We start from the raw sequence: 25696 nt of genomic DNA, 5'->3' as shown, positions 1-25696 counted from the left end.
ACCTGGCACAGCCTTGGCTCTTGCAGGCATTTGGGGAGTAAACCAGCAGATAGAAGATTCATATTGTCATTCATTCATTCTCTCTCTCTCTCTCTCTCTCTCTCTCTCTCCCCTTTTCAAATGAAGTGGAAATAAATATTTGTCTTTAAGTTTCAATAAAGATAAAATGTAGGTCAAAAATAAAGTTAGTAGTATACAAAAATCAAACACTGGATATTGTATCCTTGCAAGAAGAATGCTATAAATTTAGTAATAAACTTCCTGGTAGTCAGTGCAGAGAGGAAAACAACCATGTAAGTGATTGATGAATTCCAAAGATAAAAACAGTCCCATGGCTCCTGAGAAGATATGGAGACTTAGAAGTAATTTCTCCTACAGGCCTTCACAGAGGTCAGTGTGTAATAGAAGGAGCAATGTCCAGAATTGTAATCACACAGAAGCATTTTTAGATTTTGCTTTGGTGGAGACAAATGTCCTACCAAATAGAACTGAATTAGAGGACATTCTTCAGGCCATCTTTCTCCCATGTCATTCTTCCCAGTTATGATTTGATCACTTTATGGGGAGGGTCCTTTTGACAAGGACCTGGAATGCTGTTGCTCTGTGTTACCAGTTATGAGCCAAGTCAGCAGCATGAGGGGGAGAATTGACATTCTCATTAAAACACTGCCTTACATGGATAACATGCATTAAAAAAGACAGGAAGGAACTGTCCAAAATGTTCTCAGCAGTTTACTGTATGTGGAAGAATAGTTATGGTTGTTTTTTCCCTTGTATTTTCTACAATAGACATGTAATTTCCATAATCATAAAAAAGTATGTGCAGGGTCTGGTGCCGTGGCTCTCTGGGTTAATCCTCCACCTACGGCGTTGGCATCCCATATGGGTGCCGGTTCTATTCCCGGTTGCTCCTCTTCCAGTCCAGCTCTCTGCTGTGGCCTGGGAGGGCAGTGGAGGATGGCCCAAGTGCTTGGGTCCCTGTATCCGCATGGGAGACCAGGAAGAACCACCTGGCTCCTGGCTTCAGATGGGCGCAGTACGCTGGCCGTAGCAGCCATCTAGGGGGTGAACCAACGGAAGGAAGACCTTTCTCTCTGTCTCTCTCTGTCTAAACTCTACCTGTCAAATAAATTTTTAAAAAAAGTATGTGCAAAATCTCTTAAAATAATTGCAAATTCCATTCAGTTAATAAAAAATAAAAGGTATGAATGGCCATTCTCTTTAAATGGCGTTAACTCAGCTCTTTGCGCTTAGAAGGAAAGGGCTACAGAAAAGGCACTAACCCTTTACCAGTAGGGGCATCCCTGTTTTCATCTCTGGCCCTGCAATTTGGACTCAAGGAATGGATATCTCAGCCTAAATTTCCAAGACTGGAGAGGATGCTTTAAGAAAAGTTGTGAAAATGTCTTCTACAAAAAAATTTTAAAAAGGTCTCCAGTTACCCTAAGTCATGGTGATTTTGAGCTAAATTTTAGGAAACCTACTAAACTGGTATATGTTGTCGTCATCCACAGAAAAAAGACATGAGTTTGGTCTCCTGACTCCCAGCTTTAGTCCCTGGATAAACACCTCCCACACTCACAAAGAAGTGTGGCACCTAGTTGGAGCGCATCTCTTGGCCCAATGAGCAGCCTTTGTCAGGTGATGGATTGTGGACCGCACAGACTTCACACAGTATCTTGCAGTATCCAACACTTTCCTTGGAGTTCAGTGTTATAAGGGCAGCAGATGAAACATGATGCATTCACAGTAGGGGCCCAAAAAACGTTTGCAGCTTCACATGCTACTCCTTCCCCAGGCACTTGCTCTCTCTCAACCCCTCTACCATTCATTCATTAGATAATATAATGAACACCTTTATGCTAACCAACATGCTTGGCACTGGTGACAAAAAGAGCAATGAGACATCAGTGCTTCACTCAGTGATCTCACAGGTCTGAGTTAGAGCAGAGGGGAGTACAGTCTTGGCTCCTTCACTTACATCTCTGGGGACTGGAAAGAATCTCTTGTCTATTCACTGGATACCAGAGTAGGGATGAGTACATGAAATAAATGGGATAAATCAGCACAGAAATTATTTGATACTTTTAAAAAATACCCATCCAAATAGTTATTACAGAAAAAATTCAAACTTCTTTGTACTTCTTGACTGTTATTCTAAAGTTCTGTAGTATTTTATTTTGAATCACCTATGGAGGACAGGAATGGGGAAGGGCTATAACCTTTTTAGTGTTAGGGCTTCTAAAGATTTTAATATGGCTTGAAAATAGGCATATTAAGGTCATTAGGGAATCCAATTTGGGAGAGCATTTGTTAAAGTGCCTGGGGCAAATAAGTAGGTGCTCAATAAATGGGCATCGAGGGGCTGGCATTGTGGCATAATGGGTTAAGGCAAGCCTGAAATGTCAGCATCCCATATGATCACCAGTTCATGTCCTTGCTGTTCCCCTTCTGATCCAACTCCCTGCTAATATGCCTGGGAAAGTAGCAAAAGATGGCCCAATTTCTTGAGCCCCTGCCACCCGCTTGGAAAATCTGAAAGAAGCTCCTGGCTTTGGCCTGGCCTAGCTCAGCCTTTGCAGCCATTTGAGGAGTGAACCAGCAGATGGAAGATTCTCTCTCTCTCTCTCTTTCTGTAACTCTGCCTTTCAAATTAATTTTAAAAAATAAATGGGCATTGACTAAAACATGTCCTAGATTGTTTCCTATTATTCCCTACCATTTTTCATTCATGCATGAGTGACTGTTCTGAATGAATGCTGCAATAAGCTGTTTTTTTTTTTTTTTTATTTTTGAGACATCCTTGGGCATGTGATATTCTGGCTGGAATTTTCTGTGAGCTCAGCAAACAGCTGAGTCAGAGATCAAGAATTATTTATTGCTCCTTTGCCCCCTGAGCGTTGTTAGCTGAAGAGTCAAACCAAACTTATCAGCTTTGGAATCATGCACATTGTACTGCATACAGGCCAAGATTACCCCCGTGCTCCCCACGTGGACACACTTAATTTCCATGTATGAGGAATGTATGATAGCTGTCACTGATAAAATTTGCCAAAAAGAGAACTTGCACATGTTTCACTTGCCTCTTCGGGCGCGTTGATCACACCAATGTCATATCCAAACTGGAAGGAACTCAGCACAGCAGTGAAGACAGTGAAAACCAAGGTTCCGGTGAGCTGTGGGGATGAAACACAGAGATGGGAACACCAGGCAATGCAGGGATCCTTGATCTCATCAGGCTGCCTCTTGGGCCACTTACAGACACCACCGGCTGGTTCTTCTCCCTTTATGTCCATCCCAGTATACTACCTGGGCTCCCAGCAGGCAGGTGCTGTTCATAGGAGAATGTGAGAGCCACTCATTGCTTCCCCTATTGTGATGAGATTGAAAAAGGTTTTTGGGACAAGTTGGGGGAGGCAAACATCCTTTGAAGACTCAAAATCAGAAATCAGAAATCAAATTGCTTCTGATAGAAGGAGACTGTCAAGATAGAAGCAGTTTTCTTGTCATTGGGAGAAATCATGTACAGGATCGGTAACAAAGAGATAGCAAGAATTCCTGGACATTGTCATGACACAAAAACACCTCCATGCTCTTATAAAAAGCATCAACCAGCCTTTATCACGAGATGCATCGATATCCAAGTAAGGAAACTTTCCAGGATTTTCTTCTAGTGGCATCTAGAGTTGAGAATTAAGGAGCATAATTTTGTCCCACCTCTGTGTAGCTATGATAAGACTTCAGAATATTCATCCTCTTCAACTCATAATTGCAAATTAACCATCTTAGAGAAAGCATATCATACACACAGAGTCGCATATGATATACAGTGCAGCATTTTGTGTGATAGCAAAAATTTTAGAAGGAACCTAAATGCCATTCAATAGAAAATGTTCAAATATCACAATACATATATATCACAATACATACATCAGATAGATCACAACACACTACGCAAAAGTTAAAAAGAATACTAATTGAATTACTTGTTTTTTTTTTTTAAAGAGGCAAAGGAAATTGTTAATCTCATTTTTTTAAGAAAATGGCTTGCACATGAATATTCTTTGATTTGTAGATGTTGTATATAATTCACAGAATAGTTTCTTGAAAAATAACAAAATTATTATCTTTGAGGAGGAATGTGAGGTTGGAGAAGGGAAGTAAAATAAAGTTTTATATTTTATTTGTATTATTAGACATTTTATGAGGAAAATGTTGCACATATAATTATGTGATTTGAATTTTTAAAGTAAAGACCATGGATATAATAGGCATTTTGTTGAATGAATGATTCATGCCAGCATGGATTTCAATTCCACTCTTTTAGCTAATATATATATATATATATGATATATATATATGATCCAAGCTGCTTACCCTATAGGAACTTTAGTTTTGTTCAAATTGTGGGATGCATGTAAATATCCCTACTGTGGTATAAAAAATAGCTAATTAACCAAGATCCCTTGTTCCTGCATCAAGCTGGAGATCAGAAATTTCAGTGTCATCATTAACAAAATAATCTCACGTAACCACTCTAAGAACGCTGGTAGTGATTTAGTCTGGTGGTTCCAAAACCAGACCTTCCTTAGAGAGCCTGTTGCACAGGTGGCTTCCTGGTGTTCCCCCAGACCTTCCACTGGATTGGGACCTCTGTGATGAGGAGTGGAAATCTGTAGGTTTACATAGCCCTTTCTCTTCTCACAGATGGCATCTGTGTAGATTTTTCCTTCCCAGTAACTTCCTTTCCCAAAATAAAGAATTGTAAAGCTGACCAATTTATATATATATATATAATAAATATTTATTTATTATATATAAATATTTATTATATATTTACATATACATATTTATAAGCATTATAATTAAGCATATATATCATATATAAGCATTACATATATAAGCATATATATATATATATATATATAAACATGAGAGGAGGTCAGAGAATTTGTGGAAAAATGGATTTAAAAGATGAGTGTAGGGGCCAGTACCATGGCACAGTAGGGTAATCCTCTGCCTGCAGAGTCAGCATCCCATAAGGGTGCCGGTTCTAGTCCTGGCTGCTCCTCTTCCCATCCAGCTCTGTGCTGTGGACTGGGAAAGCAGTGGAGGATGGCCCAGGTGCTTGGGCCCTGCACCCACATGGGAGACCAGGAGGAGGCACCTGGCTCCTGGCTTCGGATTGGCGCAGCTCTAGGCTTTGCGGCCATTAGGGGAGTGAACCAACGAAGGAAGACCTTTCTCTCTGTCTCTCCCTCTCACTGTCTGTAATTCAAACTCTCAAATCAAATAAATAAAATCTTAAAAAAAAGACGAGTTTATTTTGGTGCAAAAAGTGTTGAAATCCAGGCATAGCTTTTTCATAATAAAAATTTTCCATGAACTTTATGAAGAACCCTCTTAATACAAAATATAACATATAATATATTTTCTAGAAATAACTAACATATTACATAAAATTGTATATATTTATTAGATGTAAATATATGTAAAATGTATCACTTTTAACTATTTGGTACCTGGTGTATGGGCTTATGAAAATTTTGAATTATCCTCTAAAATACAACTAGATACCTAAAACTCAGTGGTTCAGATAGCCAGTGCTAAGATGGAGTTCCGTTTACTTGGTTAGCGTGTTCTCCTCACATCCTTTTTCCTTTCAAGCTCTTTCCAAGGACAAGGAATTTCATCCTATTTTTGAGTAGGAATCAAATGAAGGGCGCCTTGGGAGAGCTTTGTTCCACTTCCCACGTGCTCTCTCCATCACCGTAGTGTGGACAGTCTAATGCAGAGCAGCAATGCAAACAGAGCTTCAAAGCCGAATCCTGCATATTCTTACTTCATGCATTGCCACTGCTCGATGTGGATTATCTCATTTACTTCTTATATGAGTTTTTTATTGCTGCCACCAACTCAGTGGCTTAAATGTTGCAAACTTATTGATCTTATAGTTCTATAGATCAGAAGTCCAATGTGAGCTTCACTGGACTAAAGTCAAGGTGTTGGCAGTCTGGGTTCCTTTCTGGTGGCTCTAGGAAAAAATTTGGATTGATAATTCAGTTTCAGCTCTTTACGGTTGTGGGAGCAAGGTCTGTGTTTTCGTTATGGCTGTAAGCTTAGGGCCATTCCCAGCTCTGGAGACTACCACACTCCTTGGCTAGTGGTGTCCTTCCATCTTCATAGCCAGCAATGGGAGGTCAAGTCCTTCTCATGTTGCATCTTTCTTGTGCCAACAACAGCTGAGAAGGTTCTTCCTTTTTGAAAATTGCATGGGATATTCGACCGATCTGGATAATCCAGGAAAATCTCTTCAAGTCAAGATAAATAAAGATTTATTTATCTTTTATATTATATATATTTATTTAATCACATCGCTAATGTCCTTTTTGCTTTGCCATGTAAGGTAACATATTCTCAGATTCTGGGACAAGGTTGTGAACATTTTTGGAGAAGAATTATTCTGCCTACCACATTCAGTGTAGCAATGCTATTAATATCTCCATTTTATAGATGACTAGATTGAGGTAAAGTATCTCAACTGGTAAATTACAGAGTAATGACTTGGATTCAGAGCCTGTTTTTAACTTCTTGATCATTTTTGCATTCTTTATAGGGCAGAAACAGATATTCAAAAATTAAGCACATCTGAAAATCTAGGATCATAATCTTTCTACATTTAGGGAAAAAACCCAAGAATGTAAATACCTAAGTTTTGCAGATGCTGAAGTTGAACCACCAACACCCACCAATCTCAAGTGCATTTTTCCATCACTCACCACACAAATCTGTCTTCCTCCCTCTCACCTACCCAGAGAAAACTTGTGAGGTCTCTGGACAAAAATCCAAACTGGCAGAAGCCACTCAACTGGTTATCCGTGGTTGAGTTGAAGAGGAACCCCAGGGCTGTCCCACCATCAAGCTAGGACCACAACACACTCACCCCATCTTATCCCTGCATCTTCTTTCTTCTGTGGCAGAGTCTCCAAGCAGCACTTGGCCTCTTAGTGACTGTCACCTCCTACTCCATCCCTGGGCTTCTTCTCTCCACTGGCTCTCTTCCTCTTGGCCTCCACCAGAGAAGCATATAGTTTCTTTCTTCTTATTTTAAGAGTCCAATCAGCAACCATGTCAATGGTGAGCAGAGACACCACAGAAAGGGAATTTGGGGATGAAGGTGGTGGCAGGAGCAGATTTGGTTCCCCGTAATCTCCATCAGCCTTCCTCCGTCACCCCAAACACACAGTCTAAGTCACAACTGTGTTAGGTGTTCCTACGTTACTTTGGTAAAAATGAAAGTTAATTTTCAAAGACAAGTGTTCTGGGCTTCCCACTCTATTCCTTTCCAGTGAGACTGTTGTGTGGCCTTACTGTGGAAATTCTGGCGCACTGACTGCTACGGCCATTTGGGGAGTGAACGAGTAAATGGAAGATAGCTCTTTTCTTTCTTTTTTTTTCTTTTTTTTTTTGACAGGCAGAGTGGACAGTGAGAGAGAGAGACAGAGAGAAAGGTCTTCCTTTTGCCGTTGGTTCACCCTCCAATGGCCGCCGCGGCCGGCGCGCTGCGGCCGGCGCACCGTGCTGATCCCATGGCAGGAGCCAGGAGCCAGGTGCTTCCTCCTGGTCTCCCATGCGGGTGCAGGGCCCAAGCACTTGGGCCATCCTCCACTGCACTCCCTGGCCACAGCAGAGAGCTGGCCTGGAAGAGGGGCAACCAGGATAGAATCCGGCGCCCCGACCAGGACTAGAACCCGGTGTGCCGGCGCCGCTAGGCGGAGGATTAGCCTAGTGAGCCGCGGCGCCGGCCGATAGCTCTTTTCTCTCTCTCTCTCTCTCTCTCTCTCCCTCCCTCCCTCTCTCTCCCTCTCCTCCCTCTCTCTCCCTCTCCTCCCCTCCCACCTGTGTGTGTGTATGCACGTATCCCTGTCTCTGTAACTCTACCTTTTAAATAAATAAATAAATCTTTAAAAAAGAAACCTAGAAGAGTCCTAGCTAGACCTCTGACATCCCTGGGTCTTGATTTCTTTGCCTATAAAATGAGTATGGTGATAGTCAAAGCATATAATTATTTAGTAAAAATTAAATAAGCAACATGGTCTTCCTGTAAACAGTGAAAGGGCTTTAAAACAAATTTGTCTTTAAGCACATCATTATTTCTCATCACTGCTTACCAAATAACCATGTGTCAACTGTTCATACCTCTCTAATAATATTCACAGCAATACTACACAGATATAAAATTATACCCATTTTACAGGTGAGGAAACCAGTTTCATGGCACACCTAGTGCCACACAGCTAGGAAGTGACAGATGCTCTAGTATGGGACTTTGAACTGATGTTCTTTTTCAAAAAGATTATTTATTTCATTTATTTGAAAGGCAGCATGACAGAAATAGAGGGGATGAAAGACAGAGAGGGAGAGAGAGAGAGATCTTTGCTATCTGCTGATTCCCTCCCCAAATGACCACAAAAGCAGAGCTGGGCCAGGGTGCAGCCAGGAGCTCTATCTGGGAGTCCCTTGTGGGTAGCAGGGACCCAAGAATTACTTGGGGTTTTCCAGGCATATTAGCAGGAAGCTGGATTCAAAGCTGAGCAGCTGGAACTCAAACTGGCATTCTGATATGAGACACTGGCATGGCAAGCAGTAGCTTGGCCCAGAATACCACAATGCAGGTCCTTGAGCAGATGTTCTTAAGTCCTTTTTGCTAAACAAAAGAGATTTCTCAGCAAGGGTTGACTGACTAGGTTGGGAGGAAAAAATGATACCCTTTCCTCTAAAGCACATATTTCCAAAAGCCAAACCAAAGGTGATCTTGCAACCAACTTTGGAAAAGGCTAGTGGAATCTTTAGCTACAGAATATTCAAGCTGACCTTATAGAGCAATGGATTCTCATCTGATTGTTTGGTTTTCACTTGAAGAAACTGAGGTCCATGGTCCACATCCCTTGTCTGAGTTCTATACATGTTGTAGGTATAGTTAGGGTGACAACCCTGTCTCCTGAGCTTCAGTCTTCTGCTTATCCCAATTCTTTCGAAGTCTGGATAGACTCACAAAGGTGAAAAACTGCACTTTCCATTGGTTCTCATTCTTTCTGGGTTCCATTATTGGGCAAGTCTTTTCTTTTCTTTTCTTTTCTTTTTTTGACAGGCAGAGTGGACAGTGAAAGAGAGAAAGGTCTTCCTTTTCCGTTGGTTCACTCCCCAGTGGCCTCTGCGGCCGGTGTACCGCACTGATCCGAAGCCAGGAGCCAGGTGCTTCTCCTGGTCTCCCATGCAGGTGCAGGGCCCAAGCATTTGGGCCATCCTCCACTGCACTCCCGGGCCACAGCAGAGAGCTGGACTGGAAGAGGAGCAACCGGAACAGAATCTGGCGCCCCGACCGGGACTAGAACCCCGTGTGCCGGCGCAACAGGTGGAGGATTAGCCTATTGAGCCGCGGCACGGCAAGTCTTTGTTTTTCAAGAACAGTTCTACAGGATAATTTTTAAAGCCCCTAAGAGAATTTGATGAGAGCTCTGAATGGCGCTTGAACAACTATGCCAGACTCTGTGTTGAGCACATTGCCTTTCCTTTTGCAGTGTCTTCCCAATGTTAGTTACCCAAATACGACCTTCATGATTTTTGCCAGCTCTACATACCATCTGTATAGTTATTAATTTAATATTCATACTTATATTGTATTTTAAGTTCTGTTTTAGCATTGTCCTGGGGTATAATGTTCATAAATCCATGCTGTTATTCTTTAAATATATATTATGTCCATGTGTAAGCATTAACATAAAATGTTTGCCATCTAATCCTCTTTAATATTATTTCATTTAGTTATCCCCAAACCCTAAAGTACTAGGATAATCCCTAAATAACCCCTAACATATCCCAGTATGTTCTTATTCTATCATAATATAGAAGCCCCACAGCTCAGTGAATAATTTAACCCGGCTTTCACAGTAGAAACCAGGTCCAAGCCTGGCTGAATCCAAAGCTTGTGCTCCCCAGCGCTTACTAACATGAAAGAACTTTTGGCAAACCACATTTGTCCAGGTCAGACTTAAAGGTGCTACTTAAACAGGGCACACATTCATCAACTTGTATTATTGTATACAGGAGTGAGTGAGTTTAGTTAAAGGAATAAAACTGTTATGTCCTTTTACAGTTTTTTATTTTGCAAAGTATCACATCTACAGAGAAGTTGAAATAACAGTGCAGTGAACACTCCATAACTGTATTCACCAATGGCTAACATTCACCACTTTGCTTAATTCTCATTCTCTGTGTGTGCCACTGTGTTTTGTTGACCATTTAAAAATAAGCTATGGATATCTGTGTCACTCACTCCTAAATACTTCAACATGCACTCCAAAGAACATCCTCCTACATAATTAGAATTACCACTATCACATCCAAGAATGCAACATTGCTATGCGAATATTGACTAGGCTGCATCCTATGTTCACAATTTCTCAACTGCTGGTCCATGTTGTCTGTTACAGCTGTTTCCTTCTTGTTTCACTTGTTGCATTTGGTTGTCAGTTCTTAGCCCCTTTTAATCTACAGCAGTCTTTCCGTCTCTCTGGTTTTTAATACACTGACATTTTTTAAGATTCCAGGTAAATTTTCATGATTAGATTCAGGTTAATCTGCCCATCTTTTTTGGGATGGGGCACATTCCTTCAGTAATATGGTTATGCAGCATCACTTGAAAACAAGTTACTCAGACTAGTGAGAAAAGACAACAAGAAATAGGTTTTTCTTCAGCCAAATGAGCTATCAGTTGACACATACAGAGAAGTGGTTTTGATCTGTGGTAGTTATACATAATGTCCCTCAAATCTCTACATATTCACTGACCCAAACAGATTAATTTCCTCAAAGCCAGATTCAAAAGGAACATAATGTTGAATTACCTTATCTTGTGCCATTGTGCGGCTTGGAAATCCTCCTTATTCCAGGTCCTGAACTGAGTGTGGCATATGCAGCTGAGGAGCCCCTGCCTGAGTGTTCGGAGCTCTGCCTAAACCTGGTTATATATTGTAGGAGGAGGAGCGAGAAGAGGGAGGAGTGCGGCTGCCATCAACTAGGAGTCGAAGTCCAATCAGCAGAGGCTGACTATTGATGGGAATCTAATCAATAAGTCCTTTGCCTACCCACTGTGGCTTCGATGTCTTTGTTCCACCAGAAAGGGACATAGGAGGTCTCTTAGGCATTAAGTTACATACCAGAGGCAGTCACAGTTTAAGGCATGTCAGGGTGACAGTAACCAGGGACAGGTGAAACAAGAAAGCCATGGGCTCTTCTACAGAAAGTGAGATAGGCTGCCTTGCTGTGTCGCGTACAGAGAACCAGTAATGCGATGTGTGTGTGTGTGTGTGTGTGTGTGTGTGTGTGTTTTAGAGCTGGGCTGTGTGGCCAGAGAATGTGCACTGGAATGGTTACCTGATTGAGCTTTGGAGAGTTACGGACTTGGATTTAAATCTCAGCATTTTGTCCAGGGCGGGAGTGCGGAGGGGAGGATGGATGATCTTAAGCAAGTGGCTAACTGTAACTTTTCTGCATACTGTTTTTTGTATTTTTATCTGATAAAATGGAAATAACAGAACACACACTTTATTGGGCAGATGAAATGAGACAATATATGAAAGTGTTTAGCATAAGTGCTCAGCAAATGGTGGTGGTTATTGTTATTACTGTTATTGTTAATGACTCCGTGTATGTCTAGGGACACTTGCAGGAGGTGTAGAGGACTCAAATGAATCTGCTTCGTGTGGCTTGAGCCTGTGCCCTTCCTGGTATCCTCTATCATAGCCGATCCCTGTGGAGGTCCAGAAGACACCAAAACTGAGCTTTAACCCTGCCTGCCGGGCGAGCAGGCTAACTGGTTCCTCCGAAGCTCAAAAGGAACCAGTTCGCAGCAGAGAGAATGTTAACAGACAGCAGCAAAATCCAAGGTTCTCTGAAGAATGCAAGGAGCAGAAAGTGAAGGGGCAAAGGAGACTCAGGCTTCATTTGTCTTTGATTTTGCCACCCTCTTTTCTCTTCTTTCACTTTTGCCAGGTAACACACCTGCAGTGTTGGTTTGGGAAGCTAAATTATTTAACCCTAACCACACACTCGTATTGAGCCCAGCACAGTTCCACGCTCCGAAATGCATGAGATAGCCCCCTCCTGCGGAGTGTGTCTGATGTACAGCGTGCGGCATGGGTAAACCCACACACACAACGCTATCATTTCTCACTGGAAAAGCAGGAACGAATGTTAATAGTTATCAGCAGTCACTTAGGTACAACGGTCTTGCTCCGTCCCAGGATAAACTTGTTTAATCAGAGCACGAGGCTCCGAGGTCGCAGAGCCAGGCTCCGAGGAGCCGCTCGGAGACCCGGTTGTAAAGCGCCGGGAGCCGCCGCCTGCCGCTCCCCAGGGCAGAGCGGTCCGCAAGCCAGGTGGGCGCGGCCCGTGCAGCTCTGTCCCAGGGACGGGGTTCTCTGCTGGAGACTCCCGGTGCCTCCGTCAGGAATGCCAACTCCTCCCGGGCTGTTCACCAACCTTTGTCTTTTGAACCCTTGCTTTTAGGAAAAGGAATTTGCTTCGAGAGTGGCTGAGGCCGGTGAGACTTTAACTTCTGGAGCCCACGCCCCTCTCCTCTTCCATTGGAAGCGCCAGCTGCCACTCACTGAGCGGGACCAGCTGACTCTGGCTTAGTCCAGACCGTTCTTGTTTTACGTGTTGCTCAGAAAGGAGTCACGTCTGCAGCGCGTGGAAGTGGGCTGGAACTCTGTGTCCCGGCGTTGGGTGGGGAGGACTGAATCACGTTGACCGCACTGATTACTTTCACCCGGGAGCTCTGGTCATCGAGTTCAGGGTCTCCGAATGGGTGGCCCGTGCGCTGGCCCCGTTATTACACGGGTGTCTTGGACAGTGTCTTGGCTGTGGGGTCAGGGAGAGCTTTTCCTGCTTTGTTGTTAGGTGGCAGCGACACAGTGCGGTGGCCCAGTGCCCAGAATCACCCACGGATCCCCGCTGGGGGCGGTGAACCCGGCTCTGGGTGACTGTTCTGGCTTCCCGCTTCAAACTCTTCACATCGCACTTGAGCGCTTCCCTTACTGATTGTAGTAGATTGTAGTAGTGCCTAGTGGTGCCAAGACAGAAGAGAGACCCTTTATTATGCTGTTTCCCCTTAATACCCTTCCCGTCAGTAAAACGAGAGTGGCTTTTTTCTATAAATGGGAGGTAAGGACATCAGCTTTCTCAGCATCCTGCCTTCTCTGGTAGGGCCAGCTATAGGTAAGTGCAAGGGCAACATGATTTTCATTTGTTTGTTTGGAAAGGCAAAGAGACTGACAGACTAGAACCTTCCACCCACTGGTTTATGCCCCACATGCTCTCTATGGCCCAGGCCCAAGCCAGTCGCCCAGAACTCAAAACAGGTCTCCCACAAGAGTGGCAGGCACCCTGGTACTTGAGCCATCATTTGCTGTCTCCTGGGGTAGGCATTAGCAGGAAATTGCATTAAAGTTGAGGAGTTTGGGGCCAGTACTGTGGCACCTTCTGTGCCGGCATCCCATATGGGCACCGGTTCAAATCCTGGCTGCTCCACTTCTGATTCTGCTCTCTGCTTTGCCTAGGAAAGCAGTGGAGGATGGTCCAAGTCCTTGGGCCCCTGCACCCCTGCAGGAAAGAGCCGGAGGAATCACCTGGCTCCTGGCTTGGGATCGGCACAGCTCTAGCCGTTGTGGCCAACTGGGGGCTGATCCAGTGGATGGAAGACCTTTCTCTCTCTCTCTGCCTCTCCTTCTCTCTCTGTGTAACTCTGACTTGCAAATAAGTAAATAAATCTTAAAAAAAAAAAGTTGAGGAGTCGGAACTTGAACTAGGCTACTCTTAGATGGGGTACCAGAGTCTCAAGTTGGGAAGTAATTAGTACACCAAATGCCTGCTCCTGATTTTGATTTTAATTTGCATTTTTAATGGCCAAGGATACTGAACATTTGCTTATTTGACATCTATATATCCTATTTGGTGAAATGTGTTTCATATCTTTTGTTATTATTCTAGTTGGATTTTTGTTGGTGACAATATTTAGTGTTTGTGTGCACTTTTGAGTTTTTTTTTTTACTTTTGAGTTTTAATAGTTCTTGATATAACTTAGAGTAGTCTTTTGTTGGTTATACAGCTGGCAAATATTTTCTCACACTATACAGCTTGTCTTTCATCCTCTTACTAGGGATCTTTCATGGAGCAAAAGATTTTAGTTTTGATGAAGTCTAATTCATTAATTTTTTCTTTTTACAGATTTTACTTTTGGTGTTAATTCTGAGAACTCTTTGCCTAATCCTAGTTCATGGAGATTTTCTGTTATTTTTTACTAAAAAGTAGTTTTATGTATTCTGTTTAAGAGAATCTGTTGTACTTTTTGTATCATTGTGAGACTTCAGTTTAGGTTCATTTTTCCCTATGGATGTCCAGTTGTTCCATGTGGGTTATTTTTCCTGTATTGAAGTCTCTTTGCTCTTCTGTCAAAATTGGTTGGGCATATTTATATGGGTCTGTTTCTGAGTTCTCTGTTCTTTCTTTCTTTTTTTTTTTTTAAAAAAAAGCTTTATTTATTTATTTGAAAAGTGGAATTACAGAGAAGCAGAGGCAGAGAAAGAGAGAGGTCTTCCATCTGTTGGTTCACTCCCCAGATGGCTGCAATGGCCGGAGCTGCACTGATTCAAAGTCAGGAGCCAGGAGCTTCGTCCAGGTCTCCCATGAGGGTTCAGAGGCCTAAGGACTTGGGCCATCTTCTACTGCTTTCCCAGGCCATAGCAGAGAGCTGGATCAGAAGTCGAACAGCTGGAACTCGAACTGGCACCCATGTGGGATGCCGGCACTGCAGGCAGCAGCTTTATCCTCTATACCACAGTGCCAGCCCCTGTTCTTTACCATTTATCTATGTGTCTGTCCTTCAACCAATACCACAATCTTAATTATTTTAACTATATATAATAAGTCTTGAAATTAGTAGACTTGATCCTCCCACTTTATTATTATGTATGAAAATTTTAGTTTGTTTGCCTTTCTGTATAAATTTTGGAATAAATTTGCCTATATCTGTAAGACATGATGGGATTTTGGTAGGAATTGGATTAAACCTGTATATGAATTTGGGAGAGAATTGACTTACATATTTTGAGTCTTCCAATCTATGAATATGTTATTCATTTATTTAGATTTTCTATCATTTTTTGATCAATGTTTCTAAAGTGTCAGCATACCAGATATTATACATGTTTTTTCAAGTTTGCACTTAACTCTTGTTTTTATTAGGGATTATAAATGGTGGTGTATTTTAAATTTTGATATCCATGTATTCATTGCTGGATATGGACGTATATTTGATTTTTTGTATATTAATTGTATACACTGAAACCTTGCTAAACTCACTTATTCTTAGAGTTTTTGATAGATTCCTTGGGGTTTTCTTTTATGCATTCATTATTATTTATTTATTTATTTGAAAGAGAGTGAGAGAACCTCCATCTGCAGATTCACTCTCCAAATGACTGCAACAATCAGGGCTGGGCCAGGGGGAAGCAAAGAGCCTAGAACTCTCTTAGAATCTCCCACAAGGGTGGCAGAAACTCAAATGCTTGGGCCATCAACCACTGCCCTCCCAGGTGCATCAGCAGGAAGCTGGATCAGAAGCAATCTTAGCTCTAATTTGGGATGAGAGAGTTCCAAATGGTAGTTCAAACCACACTGCCAAAATGCCTGCCCCCCTGCACCACCCCCACTCCAGATTTACAATCAAGGGATCAAAAATAGAGTTTTGTTTGTTTCTTTCTGGTTTATATAATTTTTATTTCCTTTTATTGCCTTATGACACTGATCACAACTTCTAGCACTGTGTTGAGGATTAGTGATGAGAGTGGACATTTTTGCCTTATTTGCAGTCTTAAGGGGAAAGCTTTAGTCTTTGAAAATGAAATAAAATGTTGAAAGTTTTCTGTAGATGTTCTATTTTTAAATCTGGAGAGTCAAGCAGCAAATAAAAGTTTTCTCTCTTTGTAACTGCTGGATGAATGGTCTCCCTGAAACTAGACAGTTACTAGATACCAGCCATCAACTCCTTATATTCATTTCAATGTGTAACAGGTACAATTACAATTTTGTCATCAGTAAATGGAACTCAGACTCAGAACTCTGCATGTGGAGATCCAGTTTCCCCAGCACCATTTGTTGAAGAGACTGTCCTTGCTCCAGGGATTGATTTTAGTTCCTTTGCCAAAGATAAATTATTGTAGATGTGTGGATTGATTTCTGGAGTTTCTGTTCTGTTCCATTGGTCTATCCATCTGTTTGGCTTTTTTGATTTTTTTTGCCAGTACCAGGCTGTTTTGATTATAAAAACCCTGTAGTATGTCTTGAAATATGGTATTATGATGCCTCATAATACCAGATTTTTTTGTTTGTTTTATAATATTTTTGTTGTATAAGATTGCTTTAGCCATTCTGGGCCTCCTGTGTTTTCATATGAATTTCAGCATCATTTTTTCTAGATCTAAGAAGAATGTCTTTGGTATTTTGATTGGAATCTCATTGAACCTATAAATTGCTTTGGGTAGCATGGACATTTTGATGATATTGATTCTTTCAATCCATGAATATGGAAGATTTTTCTTTTTTTATCTTTTATTTCTTTCTTTAATGTTTTGTAGTTCTCATCATACAGATCTTTGACATCCTTTGTTCAATTTATTCCAAGGTCTTTATTTTTTTGTAGCTGTTGTGAATGGGATTGATTTTAGAAGTTCTTTCTCAGCCATGGCACTATCTGTATATACAAAGGATATTTTTTTGTTTTAATTTTATATTCTGCCACTTTACCAGACTGTTTTATGAGTTCTAATAGTCGTTTAGTGGAGTTTTTAGATCCCTTATATGTAGAATCATATCATCTACAACTAAAGATAGTTTGACTTCTTTCCCAATTTGTACCCAACAATGATACATCTTTTGTGAGCACTTATACATAACTATAATTTATGTGATGTAAGATTATCCTCCCCTTAATACACTAAAATGAAGTAATTCTTTGAGAACAAGTTTTACTATTAAGTCTGACTCTGGTTGTTTATTTAACAATTAACACTCATATGATGTAAGTGATCACCCGAAGCTCTTGACAAGAGCTTCCTAGGTTATGGAAGCCTTTGTATCCACAAACTCCTTCAGTATTTCAACAAGGCCATAGGCAAAGTGGAAACTTTCTACATCCTTCTTTGGTGGCCACTTCTTTCCATTGGAGTCTCACCCACAGAGGTCCTTCATGTAGAACATTTTTTGCCACAGTGTCTTGGCTTTCCGTGCCTGAAATGCTCCCCTGGGCTTTTCAGCCAAGCCATAATGCTTTAAGGGTTGATTCTGAGGTCAGAGGAAGGGAGGTGTCATTCTGTGACTTTGCTGTATGGATTACTTCCCATGTTGAAGCATTCACTCCTTTTTCATTCTGTTATTATTATCAAACATTTAGTCCTATCTATATGATCACTTTAACACTTAGTCCTATCCATATGATCTCTAAAACACTTAGAATGCTATTTTTACCATCCAGCTTAAGGTGATTTAGGGTCCCATGGCAAGTTTTTAAACTGTACCCTTAGAAGTAAGTCCATAGGAATGTATGCAGAACTATACTGCCTTATAGTTACAAACTTCATACATTTCACAATTACAACTTAAAGGTCATGGTGATTCTTCTTTCTGTCCCTGCCCCCAAACCCACAGTCCTGCCACCTTACAATTCCCTCTCTTATTCTTATTTTTAACTAAGATATATTTTCAATAAACTATGCACATATGGTTAACTCTATGTTAAGAATTTTACAATTAGTATGAAAAAATGGTAAATAAAATAAAATAAAAAATAAAATATTAACAAAAAACAAAACTGTTCATCAACAGTCAAAGCTTGGGCCATTCAATGTCATTGCTTCTCAAAGTGTCAATTTCGCTCTACAGGTTGTCTTTTAGGTGCTCTATTAGTTACCACACATCAGGGAGAATGTATAGGATTTATCTCTTAGGAATTGGCTTATTTCACTAAGTATGATGTTTTCCAGATTCATCCATTTTGCTGCAAATGACCGAATTTTGGTTCTTTTTACTGCTGTGTAGTATTCCATGGTATACATGTCCCATAATTTCTTTATCCAGTCTTCAGTTGATGGGCATTTGGGTTGATTCCATGTCTTTGCTGTTATCAATTGAGCTGTGATAAACATGGAGGGACAGATAGCTCTTTCAGATGCTGATTTCATTTCCCTTGGATAAATCCCTAAGAGTAGTAATGGCTGAGTCATATGGTAGGTCTATATTCAGGTTTCTGTGGTATCTCCATTTTGTCTTCCATAGTGGATTTACCTGCACACATTCCCACCAACAGTGGGTAAGGGTACCTTTTTCCTCATCCTTGCCAGCAGTTGTTGTTTGTTGATTTCTGTATGATAGCCATTCTAATTGGGGTAAGGTAGAACCTCATTGTGGTTTTGAATTGCACTTCTCTGATGGCTAGCAATCCTGAACATTTTTTCATGTGTTTGTTGCCATTTGGATTTCCACTTTTGAAAAACATCTGTTTAAGTTCTTTGCCCATTTTTTAAATGGGTTGCTTGTTTTGTTGTTCTTGAGTTTCTTGATCTCTTTATTTATTCTAGTTTTTAATCTTTATCAGGTGTATAGTTTGCAAATATTTTCCCCCATTCTGTTGGTTGTCTCTTTACTTTCTTGATTGTTTTTTTTGTAGTATAGAAGCTTCTCAATTTGATGTAATCCCATTTGTTGATTTTGGCTTTGATTTTCTGTGCCTCTGGGGTCTTTTCTAAGAATTCTTTGTCTATGCTGATGTCTTATAGAGTTTCCGCAATGTTCTCTAATAATTTGATGGTATTAGGTCATTGATTTAAGTCTTTAGTGGAGTGGAGTGAAAGGTGTAAGGTACGGGTCTTGATTCAGACTTCTGCCTGTGATCCAGTTTTCCCAGCACCATTTGTTGAAGAGGCTGTCCTTACTCCAGGGATTGATTTTAGCTCCTTTATCAAAGATAAATTGGTTGTAGACTTTTGCAATGGTATCTGGCATTTCTATTCTGTTCCATTGATCTATCCATCTGTTTTTGTACAAGTACCAAGCTGTTTTGATTATAGCTTCCCTATAGTATGTCTTGAAATCTGGTATTGTGATGCCTCTGACTTTGTTTTTTGTTGTATAAGAGATTGCTTTAGTTATTTGGGGTTTCCTGTGTTTCATATGAATTTCAGCATTGTTTTTTCTGCACTTGATCTTAGCCAAAAAGCCGAGAAGTGATGGCATTGTTTTTTCTATATCTGGGAAGAATGTCTTTGGTATTTTGGTTGGTATCACCTTGAATCTGTAAATTGCTTTTGTTGGTATGGACATTTTGATGATATTGATTCTTCCAATCCATGAACATGGAAGATTTTTCCATTTTTGGTGTCTTCTTCTATTTCTTTCTTTAATGTTTTATAATTTTCATCGTAGAGATCTTTGACATCTTTCGTTAAATTTATTCCAAGGAATTTGATTTTTTTTGTAGCTATTGTGAAGGAGATTGATCTTAGAAGTTCTTTCTTAGTCATGGCATTGACTATATATACAAAGGCTCTTGATTTTTGTATGTTGATTTTATATCCCACTACTTTTCCAAACTCTTCTATAAGTTCCAATAATCTCTTAATAGAGTCTTTTGGATTCCCTACATATAGAATCATGTCATCTGATAATAGGGATAGTTTGACTTTCTCCTTCCAAAGTTGTATCCTTTTGATTTCTTTTTCTTGTCTAATGGCTCTGGCTAAAATTTCAGGTCTATATTGAATAGCAGTGGTGAGAGTGGGCATCCTTGTTCAGAATCTCACTGGGGATCCTTCCAACTTTTCTCTGTTCAGTATGATGCTGGACATAGGTTTGTTATAAATTACCTAGATTGTGCTGAGGAATGTTCCTTTTGTACCCTTTTGTCAAATGCTTTTTCTACATCTATTGAGATAATCATATAGTTTTCTTCTTCAGTTTGTTGAATTGATGTATCACATTGATAGATTTGCAAATGTCAAACCATCCCTGCATACAAGGGATAGATTCCACTTGATCTGGGTGAATGATATATCTGATGTGTTGATGATTCGATTGGATAGTATTTTGTTGAGGAGTTTTGTGTCTATGTTCACATCAGGGAAATTGGTGTGTAGTTCTCTTTCTCTGTTGCATTTTTTTCAGGTTAGGAATTAAGGTGATGCTGGCTTCATAGAAAGAATTTGGGAGGATTCCCTCTCTTTCAATTGTTTTGAATAGTCTTGTCAAGAATTGGAGTTAGTTCTTCTTTAAATATCTGGTAGAATTCAGCAGTGAAGCCGTCTGGTCCTGGGCTTTTTTGTTGTTGTTGTTGAAAGGGTCTTTATTACTGACTCGATTTCTGTCTTGGTTGTTGGTCTGCTTAATGAACTGATCATTTGATCTGTAGAGTCATTCCTATGAGCACAGTTCCTTCTGTTATGAGCTGTTACAGATAACTAAGGAGCTCAGGGAGTGTGGAGAGGCACTCTGTGGTTGCCCAGGTCTAGCCACACTCTGTCTCATCTTATGCAGTCATTATTTTCTCACACTCAGCTTCAGGGATCTCTGGGTCGTGGATTGTCAGTGGGGTCACTCCACCCCTGCTAGCCAGTCCAGTCTATAAGGAATTTCAGGTGTTCCTGGAGCCCCTGTCTGTGTGTGGTCCTCCCAACCAGCTTTGGTGTGTGTGGGTGGGGGTGGGTTTTTTTTTCCCCTCTGGTTGGGTTCACAGGCATGTACAGTACCTGACATTCACTTCTCGACAGTGCTATGCAGGTAGGAGAGTCCCACAGTACACACTTTCCCTCCCTTCCCGTTACCAGACAACTGGCGCAGAGGGGGAAGGAATTCTGAATTGTTGTGGCCCTCATTGATCATTGATTGGGTGTGGTGCAACCCCTGTTGGGCACACACATGGGAAGTGGAGTGGCAGCTACCTGCCTGTGTCCCCCCCCCAAAAAAAAATGCTTGAGCCCATGAGCCCTTCCCCTGCTGATTGCAAGTCTCTGTTGTAGCAGGGAGGTAGATGTACAGTCTCTCTGTCTCTATTTTTTATTCTTCTTTTGTTTTCTTTCTTCCTGCCTCTGCTGTCCTATGGGGGTTTGTGTGGAACTTTAAAAGCAGTTCACCAAACTCTCCCTCCATCTGTTTCAGCAGTGCTGTGGGCCGGTAGATTCCCCTCTCACCTGGTTTGCTGGGGCAGCCGTCTTCCTCCTCGGATACAAGCTTCTGTTGTTTATTTGCTCACTCAACATGGGTCTGGAGTGTTTCTATTGCTCACACTGGGTCTCCTGCTGGGATTCCCCCAGAGTTTTATCCTAGGAGTGTGTTTTCTCTTTTTAAACATTCATTTTTCCCTGTGTAAGTTGGACTGTCCTGTTATATTCTGCCATCTTGGAACCCCTGAATTATTTCTTTTCTCCTGCTAATTTTGGGTTTGGTTTGTTGTTCTTTCTCTAGGTCATTGAGATGCATCGATAGCTTATTTATTTAGTGTCTTTCCAATTCCTTGATGTAGGCATCAATTCTATAAACTTTCCTCTTAACACTGCTTTTGCTTTATCCCATAAGTTTTGATATGTTGTATTATTGTCTTCAATTCATTTACAGAAATTTTTATTGATTTCTTCTGTGACCCACTGTTCATACAGGAGCATGTTGTTCAGTGTCCATGTATATTTGCATATATTCTAAAGTTTCTTGATTGTTGATTTCTAGCTTCATTCCATTGTGATCAGAGAAGGTGCACGGTATGATTTTAATTTTTTAAAATTTTCTGGAACTTGCTTTTTGGCCTAGCATATGGTCTACCCTAAAGGAAGTTTCACACACTGTTGAGAAGAATGTGTATTCTGTAGCTATATGATGAAAAGTTATGTACATATCTGTTAGTTCCATTTGTTCTGTGTGTCAGTTAACTCTGTTGTTTCCTTGCTGATTTTCCGTCTGGCTGATCGGTCCATTACTGAAAGTGGGTTACTGAAGTTCCCCATAACTATTGTATTGAAGTCTGTTTCCCTTGAGTTCCATTAACATTTCTTTTAAATAGCCAGGTGCTCTGTATTTGGGTGCATATACATTTATGATAGTCACATCTTCCTGTTGAATTGACCCAGGTCTAGCCACACTCTGCCTCATCTTATGCAGTCACTGTTCTCTCAGACTCAGTCCAGGGCTCTCTGGGTCATGGATTGTCACTTCTAACAGTTTTTGTCTCTTTTAACAGTTTTAATGTTAAAGTATATTTTGTCTGATATTATGAAGGCTACACCAGCTCTTTTTTGGTTTCTGTTAGCATGGAATATCTCTTTCCATCCTTGTACTTTCAGTCTGGGTGTTTCTTTGTTAGTCAACTATGTTTCTTGTAGGCAGAAAATAGATGGGTCTTGCTTTTTAATCCAGTCAGCCAGTCTGTATCTTTTAACTGGAGAGTTGAGGCCATTTACATTCAAGGTTGGTATTGATAAGTAACAACATGGCCCTGCCATTTTCCCATAAATATTCATGTTGTTTATTTTGGATTTCCTTTGCACTTTTACTGGGAGATTTTCTGCCTTTACATTCTTTCATTGTATTGAATATGTGTCTATGTTTCTGTGTATAGCACATCCTTAAGCATCTTCTGTAAGGCTTGATGAGTGGTGACAAATTCTTTGAATTTCTGTTTGTTATGGAAGGTCTTTATTTCATTTTCTTTTTTTTTAACTTTTATTTAATGAATATAAATTTACAAAATGCAGCTTATGGATTACAATGGCTTTTCCTTCACCAGAACTTCCCTCCCACCCGCAACCCTCCCCTCTCCCACTCCCTCTCCCCTACCATTCACATCAAGATTCATTTTCAATTCTCTTTATATACACAAGATCAATTTAGCATATATTAAGTAAAGATTTCAACAGTTTGCACCCACACAAAAACACAAAGTGTAAAATACTGTTTGAGTACTAGCTATAGCATTAATTCACATTGAACAACACATTAAGGACAGAGACCCTACATGAGGAGTAAGTGCACAGTGACTCCTGTTGTTGACTTAACAATTTGACACTCTTCAATTTGTAAAGTCAACAACAGGAGTCACTGTGCACTTACTCCTCATGTAGGATCTCTGTCCTTAGCATGCTGTACATTGAGACTTAATGCTATAACGAGTACTCAAACAGTATATTTCACTTTGTGTTTCTATGGGGGTGCAAACGGTTGAAAGCTTTACTTAATGTATACTAAACTGATCTTCTGTAAAAAAAAAAAAAAAAGAAGAAGAAATTATCAATTCCCAACTTGACTCTCACTGGGATTAAACATTAAACATGACAATAGGTCTGATCTGATTTCATCATCATTTAAAAAATCATCTATTATTTTTCACTTTATGTTTCAGTGTGGGAGCAAACTGTTGAAATCTTTACTTAATGTATGCTAAACTGATCTTCTGTAGATAAAGAGAATCGAAAATGAATCTTGATGTGAATGGAAGGGGAGAGGGAGTGGGAGAGGGGAGGGTTGCGGGTGGGAGGGACGTTATGGGGGGGAAGCCATTGTAATCCATAAGCTGTACTTTGGAAATTTATATTCATTAAATAAAAGTTAAAAAAAAAACAATTTGACACTCTTGTTAATGGCATCAGTAATCACCCTAGGCTCTTGTCATGAGTTGCAAAGGCTATGGAGGCCTTTTGAGTTCACCGACTCTGATCATATTTAGACGAGGTCATAGTCAAAGTGGAAGTTCTCTCCTTCTTTCAGAGATAGGTATCTCCTTCTTTGATGACATGTTCTTTCCACTGGGTTCTCACTCACAGAGATCTTTCATTTAGGTGTTTTTTTTTTTTTTTTTTTTTTTTTTGCCAGAGTGTCTTGGCTCTCCATGCCCAAAATACTCTCATGGGCACTTAAGCCAGATCTGAGTGCGTTAAGGGATGATTCTGAGGCCAGAGTGCTGTTTAGGACATCTGCCATTCTATGAGTCTGCTGTGTATCCCGCTTCCCATGTTGGATCGTTCTCTCCCTTTTTGATCCTATCAGTTAGTATTTGCAGACACTAGTCTTGTTTGTGTGATCCCTTTGACTCTTAGACCTATCAGTGTGATCAATTGTGAACTGAAATTGATGACTTGGACTAGTGAGGTGGCATTGGTACATGCCACCTTGATGGGATTGAATTGGAATCCCCTGGCACATTTCTAACTCTACCATTTGGGGCAAGTCAGCTTGAGCATGTCCCAAATTGTACATCTCTTCCTTCTCTTATTCCCACTTTTACATTTAACAGGCATCACTTTTCAGTTAAGTTTCAACACTTAAGAATAATTGTGTATTAATTACAAAGTTCAACCAATAGTATTAAGTAGAACAAAAAAATTACTAAATGTGATAAAGTATTAAGTTAATCATCAACAGTCAGGGCAAGGGCTGATCAAGTCACTGTTTCTCATAGTGTCCATTTCACTTCAACAGGTATCCTTTTTGTGGTTGGTTAGTTGTCACCAATCAGGGAGAACATATGATATCTGTCCTTTTGGGACTGGCTTATTTCACTCAGCATAATGTGTTCCAGATTCCTCCATTTTGTTGCAAATGACCGGATTTCATTGTTTTTGACTGCTGTATAGTATTCTGTAGAGTATATATCTCATAATTTCTTTATCCAGTCTACTGTTGATGGGCATTTAGGTTGATTCAAGGTCTTAGCTATTGTGAATTGAGCTGCAATAAACATTAATGGGCAGACCGCTTTTTTGTTTGCCATTTTAATTTCCTTTTGTAAATTCCAAGGAGTGGGATGGCTGGGTCGAACGGTAGGGTTATCTTCAGGTTTCTGAGGAATCTCCAGACTGGCTTCCATAGTGGCTTGACCAGTTTGCATTCCCACCAACAGTGGGTTAGTGTCCCTGTACCTTTTTCCCCACATCCTCACCAGCATCTGTTGTTGGTAGATTTCTGTATGTGAGCCATTCTAACCGGGGTGAGGTGAAACCTCATGTGGTTTTGATTTGCATTTCCCTGAATGCTAGTGATCTTGAATATTTTTTAATATGTCTGTTGGCCATTTGGATTTCCTCTTTTGAAAAATGTCTATTTAGGTCCTTAATTCATCTGTTCAGTGGGTTTTCTTGTTTTTGTGGAGTTCTTGGTCTCTTTGTAGATTCTGGTTATTAATCCTTTACTGGTTGCATAGTTTGAAAATATTTTTTCCCATTATATCGGTTGCCTCTTCACTTTCCTGACTGTTTCTTTTTCAGTACAGAAACTTCTCAATTTGATGTAATCCCAAATGTTAATTTTGTCTTTGACTGCCTGTGCCTCCAGGGTCTTTTCCAAGAAGTCTTTGCCTGTGCCTATATCTTGCAGAGTTTCTCCAATGTTCTCTAATAATTTGATGGTGTCAGTTCATGTTGAATAGATTTTAATGTAAGGTGTAAGGTAGGGGTCTTGCTTCATGCTTCTGCACTTGGAAATCCAGTTTTTCCAGCACCATTTGTTGAATAGTGTCCTTGCTCCAGGAATTGGTTTTAGATCCCTGATCAAATATAAGTTGGCTGTAGATGTTTGGGTAGATTTCTGGTGTTTCAATTCTGTT

General features: G+C 40.5%; 1 protein-coding gene across 1 annotated transcript in view; it reads right to left on the bottom strand.

Moving 5' to 3' along the window:
* SLC2A2 (solute carrier family 2 member 2) overlaps positions 1 to 11002 on the bottom strand; it is a 31722-nt gene extending 20720 nt beyond the window's left edge. The window contains exons 1-2 of the mRNA XM_051818782.3: positions 10908 to 11002; positions 3084 to 3176 (exon numbers count right to left, since the gene is read on the bottom strand). Of these exons, the coding sequence (XP_051674742.2) occupies positions 3084 to 3176; positions 10908 to 10922 (108 nt within the window). The 5' untranslated portion in view covers positions 10923 to 11002. The remainder of the gene's footprint in view (positions 1 to 3083; positions 3177 to 10907) is intronic.
* Between the last annotated feature and the right edge of the window lie 14694 nt (positions 11003 to 25696).

Source organism: Oryctolagus cuniculus, chromosome 4, assembly GCF_051225735.1.
Source record: "Oryctolagus cuniculus isolate XC-2025 breed Fujian yellow rabbit chromosome 4, ASM5122573v1, whole genome shotgun sequence".
In the NCBI taxonomy this organism is placed as follows: domain Eukaryota; kingdom Metazoa; phylum Chordata; class Mammalia; order Lagomorpha; family Leporidae; genus Oryctolagus; species Oryctolagus cuniculus.
Note: the sequence above shows the minus strand (reverse complement) of the source record. Positions and strands in the feature narration are given on the sequence as shown.